General features: G+C 38.3%; 1 protein-coding gene across 1 annotated transcript in view; it reads left to right on the top strand.

Annotated features, from left to right (window-relative positions):
• The window catches only part of CMYA5 (cardiomyopathy associated 5), a 107,172-nt gene that overhangs the window by 57,353 nt on the left and 34,751 nt on the right, over positions 1-15,068 (top strand). The window contains exons 3-7 of the mRNA XM_082650105.1: positions 341-436; positions 1,808-2,041; positions 3,640-3,662; positions 7,968-8,086; positions 12,957-13,106. Coding sequence (XP_082506231.1) covers positions 341-436; positions 1,808-2,041; positions 3,640-3,662; positions 7,968-8,086; positions 12,957-13,106 — 622 coding nt within the window. The remainder of the gene's footprint in view (positions 1-340; positions 437-1,807; positions 2,042-3,639; positions 3,663-7,967; positions 8,087-12,956; positions 13,107-15,068) is intronic.

The raw sequence follows: 15,068 nt of genomic DNA on the forward strand, positions 1-15,068 counted from the left end.
CAATATATAAAAATCAAGGCCTAATTAAGGAGGAAGAATTCAATTCATAGTTTACTAAAACAAGTATGCTTTGAACTCACCAGCTTACCAAGAAGTCCTTCCTCTTGCATAAGAAAATAAACTATTGCTGTCACTCACAAACCTCCTAATTGTTTATCATACATTACCTATAGTCAATTTAGATGAAGCAGCAAGGAAAAGTTAAAGATTGATTTGTTAGTGAACATGATATAGTGGCTCTCTACCAAACATACTAAATTTATAAGAAAATTGGAATTCACTGCTTGAAGTTCTTTTCTCAAATCTCATATACTAAGGATATCTTAATTCTTTTCTTCAGGTTCAATTAGCAGACTTTCTAGAAGATTTACAAGAGAAATCCTTGAGGATTGAAGCCTTTGTTAGTGAGATAGAATCCTTTTTTAATACCATTGAGGTAGGTTACCTTATCCTTTTTACTTTAACTTGGTCTGCTCATGGCATCACAAATAAATGATTCTAAGCTAAAAGGACCTGAATTGGGGTTTGTGTGTGCATATGTGGTTTGCCATTGTTGGTTTTCTTCCATTAAAAGTAAAGTCCTTAAGTCTTCCCTCTGTTTCATCAGTGAGACTACTTTCTAAGGATAAATGACTTGCCCTTAAAAACACATGCACATTTATCAGGCACTTACTATGATAGGGCAACTGCTTTACATGCTTTATCCAATTTCATCCTTACAGTAACCATATGAAATAGGAGCTATTATTATTATTATTGCCCCCATTTTATAGATAAGAAACTGAGACTTAGAGTGAAATATATTAACCAAGGTCATAGTAAGTTTATAGTAAGTTGAGAGCCAAGATTTGAATTCAGGTCTGAGTTCTGACTTGCCCTACCATCCTGCTTTTCACTGGGTTAGCTCTGCAGAGGTGCTCTAAAGCACTGCCCAGTATTTCATGCCCAGGACAGATGAGTGCCTCTCATGGTACCACTGTCTTCGATGAGTTCATGCTGACCCTGCTCCCTCTGCAGTGAAAGAAGGGGGTAGCAGTGCTCCATCCATATACAATCACAGCCCAGGCATCCTTACTTGTCAGTCAGGACTGGTAGAGGGCCCCTGTGGAAGGCTGGTGCACAGTTTCCCCATCACTCGGGTGACTCCTCATCCCAGTTTGCTTGTGAGAGGTCTGCTTAATTCCTGTTGTAGATCAGTTAACACCTGTTGATTATTTTTAGTGTTATTGCCCCTACCCCTCACTGCCATCAAAGTGTTCCTTTTAGACAGTAAGTAATATGATCACCTTATCACTAGCCCTCTAAGCATCTGAGTTTGTCCAGACGGGCAATAAAGTTTCTCCTGCTCTGGCAGAAGCTACCCCTTCCCTGGAGAGCATTTATGAATGTAGCACCCTGTCCAATACCCTGGCTGTGCCCTCCCTCACACTATGATTTTAGTGGAGTGGTGAAAATGGCACTAAACCTTCTCTGCTACCTGATCTTCATTCACCGTGATGCCACTTTCAAATTTTATCATGTGGGAATGCAGGTAGGCAATACTTCCCTACAAACATTTTTATGTGTGTTTCATTAACTAAATCCTTCTTGACAGTTCTCTTACAGTGAATTCTGTTGCAAAGCTAACTATGGCAAAGGGGGTTGGTGGGCTGGAAATTTAGACTCTGCATGTAATCTGTGATTCTCTTACCAGGATGCCAGAGGTTAATTATTTTAAAGGCTAGTATTTCTCTTAAAACACACACACAAACACACACACACGCACTTCTTGTTTCATTCAGAAGCGTTTTTTTGTTTGTTTTTAAAGGAAAACTGTAGTAAAAATGAGAAAAGCCTAGAAGAACAGAATGAGGAAATGATGAAAAAGGTTTTAGCGCAGTATGATGAGAAAGCCCAGAGCTTTGAGGAAGTGAAGAAAAAGAAGATGGAGTTCCTACATGACCAGATGGTCCACTTTCTGCAGAGCATGGACACTGCCAAGGACACCCTGGAGACCATCGTGAGAGAAGTCGAGGAGCTTGATGAGACCGTTTTCTTGACTGTAAGCACCAATTCAAACAGGTCCAGACACCTTGAACCCACTCTGACCCAAGTTTACTTTAAAAAAACTCATCTTTTACTATTCCCTAAGATGATTTATATCTCTATGTGGGGTTTATATAATTCTCATTTAAAAGTTATTAGGGCATGCCTCATGCCTATTGAAAAGGCCCAGCCAATCCTTAAAGCCGTAACACCCAGATCCAGTTGAAGGACACATGGAAGCCAGGCCGCAGCATCATCTTTCTGCTCTGTCACAATGGATTGGTCACCTTCTAAGAGGGAGGGAAAGCAGCCTAAAAACTTTATTCATGCCATGCTCCCTGGGTGCTGGCCTCATCTTCCAGTGCCTCTCCCCCCTCCACTCCCACTCCCTAATCTGAAATGACCTCTCATAGGGACCATTGCCTCTGAACCTTACCAAGTGGAGAGTAACATTTTGGTACACTTTCAGCATGCAAAAGGATGACATGATACCTCTCTCAGGTACCATGTTGATCTTTTTACAAGGGTCTTCCTGGTGATCAGATTCCTTAATTCAAGCAAGTACCTTGTGGACAGAGTCCCTTGGGTGCTCCTCAAACTACTCACAGAGACAGCTCTTTGCTCTCCTAATTCCCTAGAACCTTCAGTAGAATACTGATTCTCCATGGAGCCAGGATTAACCAGGAGTGATGGAGATGTTTTCCCTGAAGGCAATCCTAAACCTAATTGTCAAACGAGAAAAGCACCATTTTATGAGTGGGAACCTCCCTTTCAAAGCTCCGCAATCCTCCCAGCCTTCTACTAAAGACTGGAGATAGAACAAGGCCAAATGGGGCAATGTTAGGCTTTTGATTTGCCTTTGGGGATGCCTCCATCCAGTGCAAATTTGGGTGAGGTGGACATGGCATCCTCAAAGGAGGATGAAAATCATTCAGTTGCTTTATGCTTAATTAAGGCAAAGCTTTAGCATTTTAAATTTAAGCACCTCCTTGGAAGTCTAGCACTAATAAAGTGCTTTGTGTTTCCTAAGAACCTTACCTTGGTTTGATAAGAATATTTTCTCCTCTCCAGAAGAACAAGCTGTAGAAAAGGAAGCATGTTATTCCTGCTTATAAAAGTAATATATATCCATTTCAGAAAATTTGGAAAGTACAGAAAAGCACAGAGAAGGTATCACCCAGAGATAAGTACTGATTACATTTTGCTTTATCTCCACATTGAACGAATTTAAGTCACTTTCCTTGCTTCAGAGAATTCTATTCTGGAAGCTAAGCCATTTATTAATGAATAGAGAGAAGCAGAGCAGAAGCAACTGTTGCTGGCCTTGCTGATGGTAGAGAGTAAAACTAAAGCCCCCTCCATCCCAGACCCTGTCCGCCACCCCTTCTGAGCACTAATTTCTATGCTGCCTGGAATGAAGCCCCCCAGAGGAAACAGCCTCAAAGGTAGCTGAGGAGTAATGACTTTTAGAACATACGTGATCTTAATGCTTGAGGTTGGTTTTCCTTTTGGTTGTTAATTAGTTTCTCTCTCTCTCTCTCCCCTCCCCCCTCCCTTCTTCCCTCCCTCCTTCCCTCCCTTCTCCTCTCTCAATCTCTCTCATTCCCCCATAAGTCGTTTGAGGAAATCAATGAAAGGTATAGAAAATGTGGCACAAAGTAGTGGCGACTGAGACTAGCATGACTGTATGCTTTATTTTAATATTTTGATGCTTTATAGAAAATGAGCTGCCAGTTAAAAAATGCATACATTTAGTGAGCTCCTGGATTTGCACTTTCATTATAGATACAGTGCTTTTGAAAGCTAAATGATAGCTTTTGAAAGGAAATTGCATGTGCTTTAGTTAAATAACAATTATCATAATGTAGATTTTTAACTGCTTCGTTGAGATGTATTCTGTATTTCCAGCCTAATCTAGACTAGGCTATCTTTCCTGTCACTGCATACAGAACATTTTGTAGATACTTAGACTTTCTGGTTAAATATGAGTATTTGAAAGAATCATTCATATCTGCCTTGAGCAATTTGATGATTTATGTAACCTTAAGGGAATGTTCTCTCACTTTCTCTTCAGAAGACAGGCATGAATTTATCTTCTTTTTCTGCTCAGCTCACCTAAATGAATGTTCCTCTTTTGATTTTGTTTTGTTTTTGTTGTTGTTTTTTAACACTCAATCTAAGAGAAGTTCTTCATTCATTTAAAAGGCAAAACACTCAACAAGAAATCAGGAAATGTTGTCTATAAAAACACGTAGCAGATCTATGTTTATCGTCTGAAGCATCTGATAGTGAAGTGCTCATACTGATATGACACGTTTTCCCTTCTGCCTCATAGCCAGGCCTGAGGGCTTTCCTCCTGTTAGAGCCTAATTTTTTTTTTTTAGATCATTTTTACCCCTTTAATGTAAATTTCTAAAATTGTAAATATTATCTTCAGTTCATTTCATTCAATGCCAAATTGTGAAATAGCATAAAGTAAAATCAGAAATTTGTATTTGTGATATATTAAAATATAGAAAGATGGGTTTGGATTAGAAACCTGATTTTTTAGATACTGAAAACTGTACAGATGAATCTTATTTATCTTTAAAAAAATATGTTCAACAGAATATTGTCAAGATGCTTTAATAGTTTGTATATTAATATTGGCATTAATCAATAAGGGTTTTATTATAGTGGCTCTGTTATAAATAGAATTATTCAGGGAGCTTTAAAAAATGCTGATGCCTCTATCTTATCTCATGAGATTCTGGCTTAACTGATGTGGGGTGTGGCCAGGGTATTTTTAAAGCTTGCTAGGTGATTTCAGAGCACAGGCAGGGTTGAGAACCTCTGGTTTATAACAACCTGTCCTCTGGCCTGGTGGTGCCCCAGACTGGCTTCTGAGTTACCTGTGCAGTTTGTTAAACCAAAGCTTCTGGAGCTCCACCCCAGATCCACTACAGGAGAATCCAGGTGGGACCAGGCACCTGCACATGTACCAGTTCTCACGCAGGAGTCAGAGGCACACCGGGCAGGTCTGGAAACTGATACCCAGGCCTTGCTCCCAGTTTTCTTTATTTTTTAAAAATTACACATTTCTTCTAAGTATTATTGATATTTATTTTTACCCCCAAAGTATATGGATTTAGAGTGCCATTCCGTATGCACTGGACAATGTAGGGGCATATTTGCTTATTTATTATATTTCATTCACTCGTGGAAGATACTGATCAGCAAGAAAACTTGATGAATGAAAATTTGCAAATGTGTTTACCTTTAAAAATGCTATAGTTTCACGTTGTTACTTTTCTAAACATTAGAATATTAACTTGCTAATACGAATTGACATGCATTTAATTCTAAATACCATTTTTTTTGGTTTTGTGCTTGAACTTGTTCATCTGTGTGTCATTTTAATTAATTTTGATCTCATTGTCCAATTGACAATGAATTAATCTTTGCGGAAGCTGCATGTTGCCTAAAGGAGCATACACTTGGGATAACCATTATTTTTCTGTAAAGAAAAAAGATAACAAAATTCAGGATTTGGTGAAGCAATATAAGCAATTAAAGAAAATCCTGTTAAATGTGCACACATATGATGAAGCTTGATTTTTTTCACTAAAATGAAGCCTTTCACGTTCTCAAGACAACTTCTGCCTCAAAGTCTCAATGTCATTGGTGTTCCTTTCTATGAGAAATGCTAATTATCTAGCTTTTTCTCCTAGATTTTTCCCCTTGCTGCTTTTTTTTCCCCTGCCATCATATTATATATCTAAAGGCAGTGCTCATATATTAAATGATTTTTCTCGACACTGAAAATGCTTAAATTAAAGAATGCTGTCAAGGATATTTAGACTCAAAATTTGCATATTTTAAAAAACACATTTGCTTAGAAAATGCTGTTCTGTTAAGAGGATAATTTTTTTTCCTCTGTTTTGCTTTTTTTGTGTTCTAATAATGAAAGAGAGTCACAACCATTGTAGGACCTGCTCATAAAAAGATGCCCTTCCACACACTGATGTTAAAATTGAACAGATTAGTGCATAAGGGAAAATTCAAACACTTTATGTGTTCTATCTAGAGCTACAGCTTCTGTGCTACAAAAAAGTCCTCCATTTCGTCAGTGACATGTACTGAGAGGGCTTAGTATGTGCACTAGTCACCCCTGTTTATTCATTTTGAGCCTATCATTTCCACCCTCTACGTCTCCAAAGCCTTAATTAAGGCTCATGTTGTCTTCCCTCATCACGAGCGTCGTGGGGTCCCCCCAACTGGCCTCACTACCTCTCTAGTCTACTTGCTGTGATCCTCCTTCAGACTCATGCCAGGGTACTCTTCTAAACTTCCCTGTGTAAACACTTCTATGGCTCTCCCTGCCTTAAAAACAAAATGGAAACTCTTGGTGGATATGAAAGTCATCTCTAACTGTCTCCCTTTCCCAGTTCTCAAGGTAGCCCATGGTCCCCTCTGGGCCTTGAGTGCCTCTTTCACAACCCCATGCCTTTATTCATGCTGTTCTTCTCTCTGCAACACCCGTACTATCTTTTCTGCCTAGGAAACTCCTACTTATTCTTTAAGACTCAACCAAATGTCACCTCCTCTTCAAAGCCCCTACTGGAACATCTCCCCCAAATCAGATGATAGTGAATTTTATTATTCCTAACACAAGTAAGCCTAGTGGGCACTCTAAATATTTCAGTTATATTTTATAATCTTTTCCCCTCATATTGATAAATTTTCCAGACCTGAGATCCTGATATTCTCATCCAAATGAAACCTTGTCCTCTTATTCATTCAAAATATATCTATTAAAAGCCTACTATGTGCCACGTAACACATTACAGTACAGTAGTAAACCCAGCAAAGTCCTTTTTTTGCATGTAGATTATAGTCAGGTGAAGTAGACAGACAAAAACACATAGGTTGTAATGAGTTTGAAGAGAAAACACGACAGAGTAAGGAACAGAAGAAGGGAGAGGGCTGCCCTCTCTGAAGAGCTGACATTTGAACAGAGATCTAAATTTAGTGAGGAAGGAGACACACAAGTATTTAGGAGAAGAAAGTTCCAACAGCAGGTGAAAGGCTTAGAGATGGGTCTGTGCTGCCCAAACCCCAACGTCCATGATTATGAAGCTGATGGAGTTCCTAGTGGTTGACTTAATTTCTGGAAGGTAATTCCAGTCCTCTGTGAGTGAGGTGCACAGAGGAGAGAGCCCAACCAAAGTTTAGGCCCCTCATGCTAAAGATAAATGTTTTTGCAATTCTCCCTTCCCCTTTTCCCTCTTCAGAATCTACCTTTTTTTTTTTTTTTTAATTTTAAGTCCAGATTTCACCTGGATACCAATGCTGAGTATTTGTTGGCATCCCTCCTAAGACGGTCTTGAGTATAAAGAAAGCTATTAATTTATATACTGTGGCTTATTTAGTCTTTTAAGAATAGATAGACTTTCCTCCTCCATTGCTGCATCCTGGAACCCAGAACAGTGCCTGGCACATAGTAGGTGAACATATTTTCTTGAAAGACTAAATGGTGAGATGTATAATAGTGACAGTTGAAAACAGCAAAGATATCACACAGTATGTGAATTTCCAGATGGGCTCCAAACATTTTTATCTTCAGGGAGTATAAACAACAATTATAATGTAATCATTTTTAGGACCAACTTTATAGAGGCAAAATTAAGACTGTATAATTCAATGGAATCTATTCAGATTTAAGGGTATAGGAATGGAGTTTCTAATATTACCAGTTGCACTGAAGAACCCTGTGAATAGATTTTATACATATATTTCCAGATTTTGAAACAGTTTAAATTCTTTTTGGATACAACACCTCACAGAAACCACCACCATCACCACCACCACCAACAACAACTTCATTTTGAATAACTGTTCTTAGCTTTCATTTTGTATGCTAATAATTTCTTGACTTATATAGAAATATTTCCTCCTGATAGGTTGCTTTCTGCAATGGAGAGCACTGCTTCTTTAGAGAAAATGCCTGCTGCGTTTTCACTTTTTGAACATTATGATGACAGCTCGGCAAGAAGCGACCAGATGTTAAAACAAGTGGCTGGTAGGAACTTCAATATATTATTTACCTTGATGAAATTTGACAGTTTTTTCTTATTTGTTTTGTAAAGTTTTTGAATGTAAGGAAATATAACTGGAAAAAGAAAAATCTTAGCTGTAAAAATTTAAAGCTAGATTCTGAAATAAAGCGTGAGACTAGCAAACCATTTCAGTTATAAACTGCATTTCCATTTGAAGCTTTATGACTGTGCTGGGATATTGTGGAGGTGGAAGGAAGTAGCAATGGAATCGAAGGGTCTTCTCTCTTTTATTTTTTTTTTCCTTTTAAAAGAGGATTTCTCTCTCTCTTCTAGAGATTATTTGCTTCATGCCAGCAGCCAGGTATAGAAGGAAAAATAAATCAAATATTTTCATATGTGTTGAACAGATTTTTCTTTCTGAGTGGTTTTCCCCTCTTCAATTGAGTTCTTTTTCCTTTTTTCAAACTAAACAGATTAACTTAGAGAACTAACAGCTCAGCATCATGCTCTGTAGCCAGGAGCCTCCTACTCAGCTGTGAAAAGCATCCTGCCGGCTCTTCAGAATATTTTTTAATGTGCTATTTTAACAAACAAGACAATGACATTTCTTTAGATTTTTCAAAGCTGCTGTGTTTCAGTGAAGTAACCAAGTTCCACTTACTGTAAAATGTACTTAGATGCCCTCCTTAAAAGATGCTATAGTCTTCCAAAGCAAACCTTAAAGACAACTTCTGTTTTCAAATTGACAATTAACTTTCATTCCTGTGGGAAGAGTTTTAATTTAGTAACTAGTAAAAGGTTACTATGTCTTTAAAAAAAACTGAAAAACAAAAAAGCACCCCGCCCCCACAAAACCCATCAACCCTATATAAAATGAAAAATTCAGTCATTTGTCCTAATGGGTTTTCTCTAGAAATATCTCAGAACAAAAGGGTATTTTCTTGTAATGTCTTTAAGAAGCATTTGAATGGAGCAGCGATTGCAAACCAAGAAATTCTGGTCAAGAAAGTAGCTCTTTTGCTTTTAAGGGATTCGTTATATGCTGTTGTTCATTTAGAAGGATATTCTTTTGAATATCTGATGGGCAATAAGAGGGCATTTTGTATATTTTAGAGGTCACAGAGTTAAATTTGTCACAAAGTGTTAATGATTCATTCAGAAACAGTGCATGTGGCAGTCCCAGTAGTTCAAACTGTTATGGGGAGACTGGTCTCTGAGATATAAATGGCACTCGTTGTACATCTGCTTCCCAGAATTGGAGCCCAGGGTGTTGACTTGCTGCTAGATAGCTTTTGCTCATTTTGTGACCAACATCTCTCAGCTATAAAGTCCTCACCGGGTGCCTGAAAAGCTAATCTGATCACTGTAATAAACAGATACAATAAGGAAAGGATGTGAACTTTATGATGAGAAACAGAGCAGCCCCTAACATTTCTTCCGTGCTTACGTGATGCCTGGCAGTGTGGAGACTGTTATCTAATTAGACCGTCATCTAATCTCACAGCAACTCTAGGAGGTAGGTTTTATTGTTATTCCCATTTGACAGGTGAGGAAATAAAGGGAACAGAGAAACGCCTCTCATATTGCCCAAGATACACAGCTATTTGGGGTGTGTGTGGCGAGTGGAGTTTGGCTTCAGAGTCTTTGCACTTGAACCACTGCTCTACACCAAAGAGGCTGAGTGCACTGCTGTGAAAGGAGGGGTAACTATAGATTAGTGACATCCAAGGCTTTCTGGACTCTGCTCCTAAGAACTTTTTTTTTTAAATTGTGGTAAAATATGCGTAAAATAAAATTTACCATTTTAACCATGTTGAAGCCACCATCGTACAACCATCACCACTAATCCATCTCCCGAATTCTTTTCATCTTGCAAGACTGAAACTGTATCTTTTCTTTTTTTTTTTTTTTTGCGGTACGCGGGCCTCTCACTGTTGTGGCCTCTGCCGTTGCGGAGCACAGGCTCCGGACGCGCAGGCTCAGTGGCCATGGCTCACGGGCCCAGCCGCTTCGCGGCATGTGGGATCCTCCCAGACCGGGGCATGAACCTGTGTCCGCTGCATCGGCAGGGGGCCCTCAACCACTGCGCCACCGGGGAAGCCCTGAAACTGTATCTATTAAGTAATAACTCCTCATTCCTCCTGCCCCCACCCCCTCCCCCCAGCCTCTGGCAACCACCATTCTACCTCCTGTCTCTATGAATTTAAAGTACTCTAGGTACCTCATATAAGTGGAATTATGCAGTATCTGTCTTTTTGTGACTGCTTATTTCACTTAGCATAATGCCCTCAAAGTTCATCCGTGTTGTACCACGTGTCAGAATGCCCTTCCTTATTAAAGCTGAATAAATTCCATTGGATGTCTGTACTGCATTTTGCTTATCCATTATCGATTCACTCATCGATGTACTTTTGGGTTCCTTTCACATTTTGGCTACTGCAAATAATGCTGTTCTCCTGGGGACTTTTTTGAAAGCTAGGTTTAGTGGGAATCTGTATCCACCACAGGTACTAAAGTGCAGGTTGATCTAGTGCTTAGCTCGCCGAGCATGACAGCTCTTTATGGGCACACTGTCAGGCAGAGGGAATCCATGGGGTGATGCTGTGCCTAGCTCCTTAGCCTCTGGCAAAGAAGCCTTAAGATCATTTTGCATTTTTTGGCATTACTCCCACTCAAGTTTATTACTACAGAAGCGTAAATAGCATTGCTAACGTATAAAATCTGAGCTTCTGATGTCCTTCTGCCACACAGGAATTGTAAATCCAGCCAACTGTTATTAGATTACATCTATGGAATATTCATACTCCCTTCTTAGTTTTAGAATACTTTGAAGAATAAAAGTGGTTCTTGTTTTGAAAAAAGATGTTTTAATTTTAATGTTTTTAAAGGAGTAGATTAAGTACAAAATTATTTCTAGCCTACATTCTTTGCTTAATTCCCTACAACTGCTTATTCCTTAGAATTTGTTGATTTTGGGGTCAATTATCAATTTTAAGTTCGTTAAGTTACCTGAGAGAGAGATTTTTGAAAAGATGTTGCCAGTTTTAAAAAGCAGCTATAGCTCAATTTATAATTCATAGAGAAAAAAAAAAGCAGCATTTTCGTTGTTCATGCCTCAAGAAGTTCTCCAGCACTGCTTCAAAGATGATTGATAATAGTCAATCTGCTTGGCTCTTCCATAAACCTGGGCAACATGAAAATTTACTGAACTGCATTTATCCGGATGGACTCCTTTACAATGTGACACTGATTTCCTGCTGGGAAGACAGAAAAGTCAAAGATAGTATAAGAGTCTCTGAACCACTATCAGTCCTTGCGGAGGTGCTCTGACAGGCAGGCTTCCTGCCTTATCATGCAGGCTCCCAGCATGTCTTACCTCTGTGGTCCCTCTGTGATTTACCAGATGATGGGTCTCTACTTCAGCTCCCATCTTCAGGGGCTTCCTGCCTTCTCCCCTCCATTTTCTGTGCTCCTGCAAAAGGCCATGTTGCTTTCTGGTTGTTAACACCGGTTATGTGTCAGATACATTGCTAAGCATTTAATATACATTATCTTGCTTTTTAAAACAGCCCTGGGAGGAAATGGTATTATTGTCGTTTTCCTATTTTAAAGATGGAGGAACCAAAGCTGAGATAACACAGCTCCTAAGTGAGGGATCTGGCATTTAACCTTAGGCCAGCCTCTCTGCTCCAAAGCCCATGAACTTGCCCACTCTCTTATCCTGCTTCTCATTTTTCATAACTGTGTATTTCCTCAGGTCTTTATCTCTTTATTGAATCTTTTCAATGTGTCTCTTTTTGTTCCATTTACTAAATTTAGACCCATTTATTTCTTCTACTTTCCACTTTCCTGTTGAACTAAGCTTTGTTTTCTTTCCCTTCAGTGCTGACTTTTAATAAAGTAATCTCATAAAATTTGGCCTGTATTATTCAGCAAGCTCATCTCTCAGGAAACTGTTGACAGGAAAATAACAACACAAATAAATTTAAAAACAGGACATCTTTTCAACTATGGGAATAACCTTTTCCTCTAATTTGTAAACTATGTTCAATGCTTTTATATCTCAAAAATTTTGGAGGAGAATTGTATAGGAGCTTGATTTATGGTGTCGTATATGCTGTTAATGTTCAATATGCATAATTATAAACCTTTGAAATCTCTGGTAAAACACTTGAGAATATTGTTGTCTTTAAAATTCAGAACAATGGATTTGTACTAGATATCTAAACCTTATATTTGAATCAGTTAATAGGGTACATTTTCCCCCATGTAATTTTTACATTTTGTTTTAAAAAGTTGTAGGTATAGTCATGTTGGAGATGGAAAAATGGGATAGTAGTTTCAGAAAGTATATTTTGATATTTTATTCATGCAAGTCTTTTTCAGCCTTGATAATATAGCAACTATAGCTAAAAAGGGTTTCATTTGTCTCTATTTGAATATAGTTTCTGTACTGATGTAGAAGGATACAACATTGGTTATCTAGCAATGCTTTCTCAAAGTTTTGTTTTAAAGGAAAACCAAATCATTTGATGAATCCTCTAACTTGTATAAGTTTATTGCTCTAAATATAGGATTACAGAAGAATATTATCAAGTGATCCCATTGGGAGATCCATTTTTTGTTTATTTCTATGTATAGTATATGTATATATGTACACATGCAGACAAGACATTTTGGAGGGAGACACACTCAACTGTAACAGTGGTTGCCTCCAAGGAATATCCTTAGGGTTGGGGGCTGTTGGGAACAAGGTAGTCCTCCCAGCTTTACTCCATGTACTTCTGTATTGTTTCCATTTTTATCAGTAAGTACAAGTGACTTTTGCAAAAAGAAAAAGAAATCAATCAATAAAAGCAGCATTAGTGATAATAAATCTTGCTTATATTCCAGTTCCACAGCCTCCTAGATTAGAACCTCAGGAACCAAATTCTGCCACTAGCACAACGATTGCAGTTTACTGGAGCGTGAACAAGGAAGATGTCGTTGACTCATTCCAGGTTTACTGCATGGAAGAGCCACAAGATGACCAGGAAGTAAATGGTAGGATTGCTAACACAAATTCAGATGCATACGTACATTTCTATATCTTAATGTGTAGTATTTAAACATATACATATTATGACTCTTTCCACAAAGCCCTTGTAGCCACTTACAAAAACAACAATGAACCAACAATCGTATAATGAAATAACATGTAAGCAAAATTTGAAAATCAGGATCAAGGAAAACAAAAATGCATAAATATCATCCTAATGATCAACATGAATACTGTAATTGAAATTCAAATTTGGCTTTGAGTATTCAGGTTAACAGGAGAAATTGATTCTCATTTTCAGGCAGGAGGTAATGTACCAAAGTGTTGAAAACAAAGTTTCAATCAGTACTGAAGTCTAAAAGACAAGTATAATGTGTACGACTTTGTAGAGGAGAAATGAGCTGTATATAGGACACTGTCCTCCACAGTAATTTTAGTGCAAATGCAGCATTGGATGTCATGGTTGGCATTTCTCAGATCCACCTTTGATAAAAGCTGAAAACAAACTATAAAGGTAAATTCAGAGTTCACACTTCTCAAGGCATGAAAAGACTGTATGGTGTAGTCTTCTGGTGTCCCAAATTAATGTGAAGATAGAGGTGAAAGTGCTTAGGAGGGTGAATGGGTGGCACGTCATATAGTTGAGCCTCTGTGGATATCTCTAGGACCTCTAATAAGACCTAGAAGCCAGGCAGTTTGAGGTTGTACTTCCTGATGAATCAGAGCTGGGACTGCTGGCATTCTGTATTGCTTGTTGAAGATAGACCCATGTATTTTGGAAATCAGATGAGCATGTGACAGGACTGACATGGCATAGGAACCCAATCTGTAATAAGGAATGAATTATAATGTATTTCACTGTTAACCAGTATTTAAGTCTTTTCAGATGTCATATGATACTTATTTAAATTAGAAAAAAAGTAAGAAAGCAACCATAGGCATATTGTAAAGTTGGCTAAGTTTGTCTATAAGAACTCCTATCTTATTGGGGACCTATTACCATATACCTGTCACAGCACAACAAGGAAAGTGCCCTTATCCACATTTGCAAATGAGAAAACTGATGTGAGATTAAATAATTTGCCCAAGACCATGCAAGTTACTCAGGACCAGGGCAGGTTTTAAATACAGATCTTTCAGACTCCAAAGCTTATGTTTTTATTTGCTTGACTCTGTGTTTGTTCTGTTATACCACACTTCACCGTGTATATCCAGTTATATCATGGAACTTCATGGCTCTCCAAGACTCCTCTTAACAACTGTTTATTTCCTGGAGTGCTTTTTAAAAGGGCTTCACTGCCACCGCCCCCTGACCCCCCGCACCATGCCCCACTTACCTGTCCTGTGTCTCATTCATTCAATGCCTTGAACTCTGCTGATGCCAGTTCATTAATCTGATGGTCTAGACTGTGATACCATGCTGTGAGTAATAGGTCTCCAGTAACATATGTTATGTGCTCTGTTAAAAGGAGTACCAGGCTAACAGGACTTAGCCTAAAAGGATAATTCCATTGAAAACTGCAGTCACAAGTTCTAGGTTATGGGGAAATGTTTTTCAGTGTATATGTCTTTATGACATTATTTAAGCCAAACTTTCTGCGCAGAAAGTATAGCTCATTGGGAAAGAGAGATGCAGTTGAAGAAACCTTCTGAGTTGAAGATCTCTTAAATTTACTTTAAAAGGGAACAATCTGGGTTTCTTAACTGGAGGGGTTTTGAAGATGTAACATCATAGAGTAATAAGAGAGGATAACTGGAATTACCATAGGCTAATTTAGAAAAGAAAATTGTTCTTTTAAAAGGAGAGAAAATTTCAGTAAGAATAATCAGATTGGCCCAAGGGGCAGGTGTTCAGAATGTTATTGAGTAATATTTACTACTAACATCTTGAAAATAATGTAAGTAATTTTAGGAAATGTCTTGACTAAACAAAGTTATTTCTTAGAATAGTTTGTGCTCTATCAAAG

This window comes from Grampus griseus, assembly GCF_964374135.1.
Source record: "Grampus griseus genome assembly, chromosome: 3".
Classification (NCBI taxonomy): Eukaryota; Metazoa; Chordata; class Mammalia; order Artiodactyla; family Delphinidae; genus Grampus; species Grampus griseus.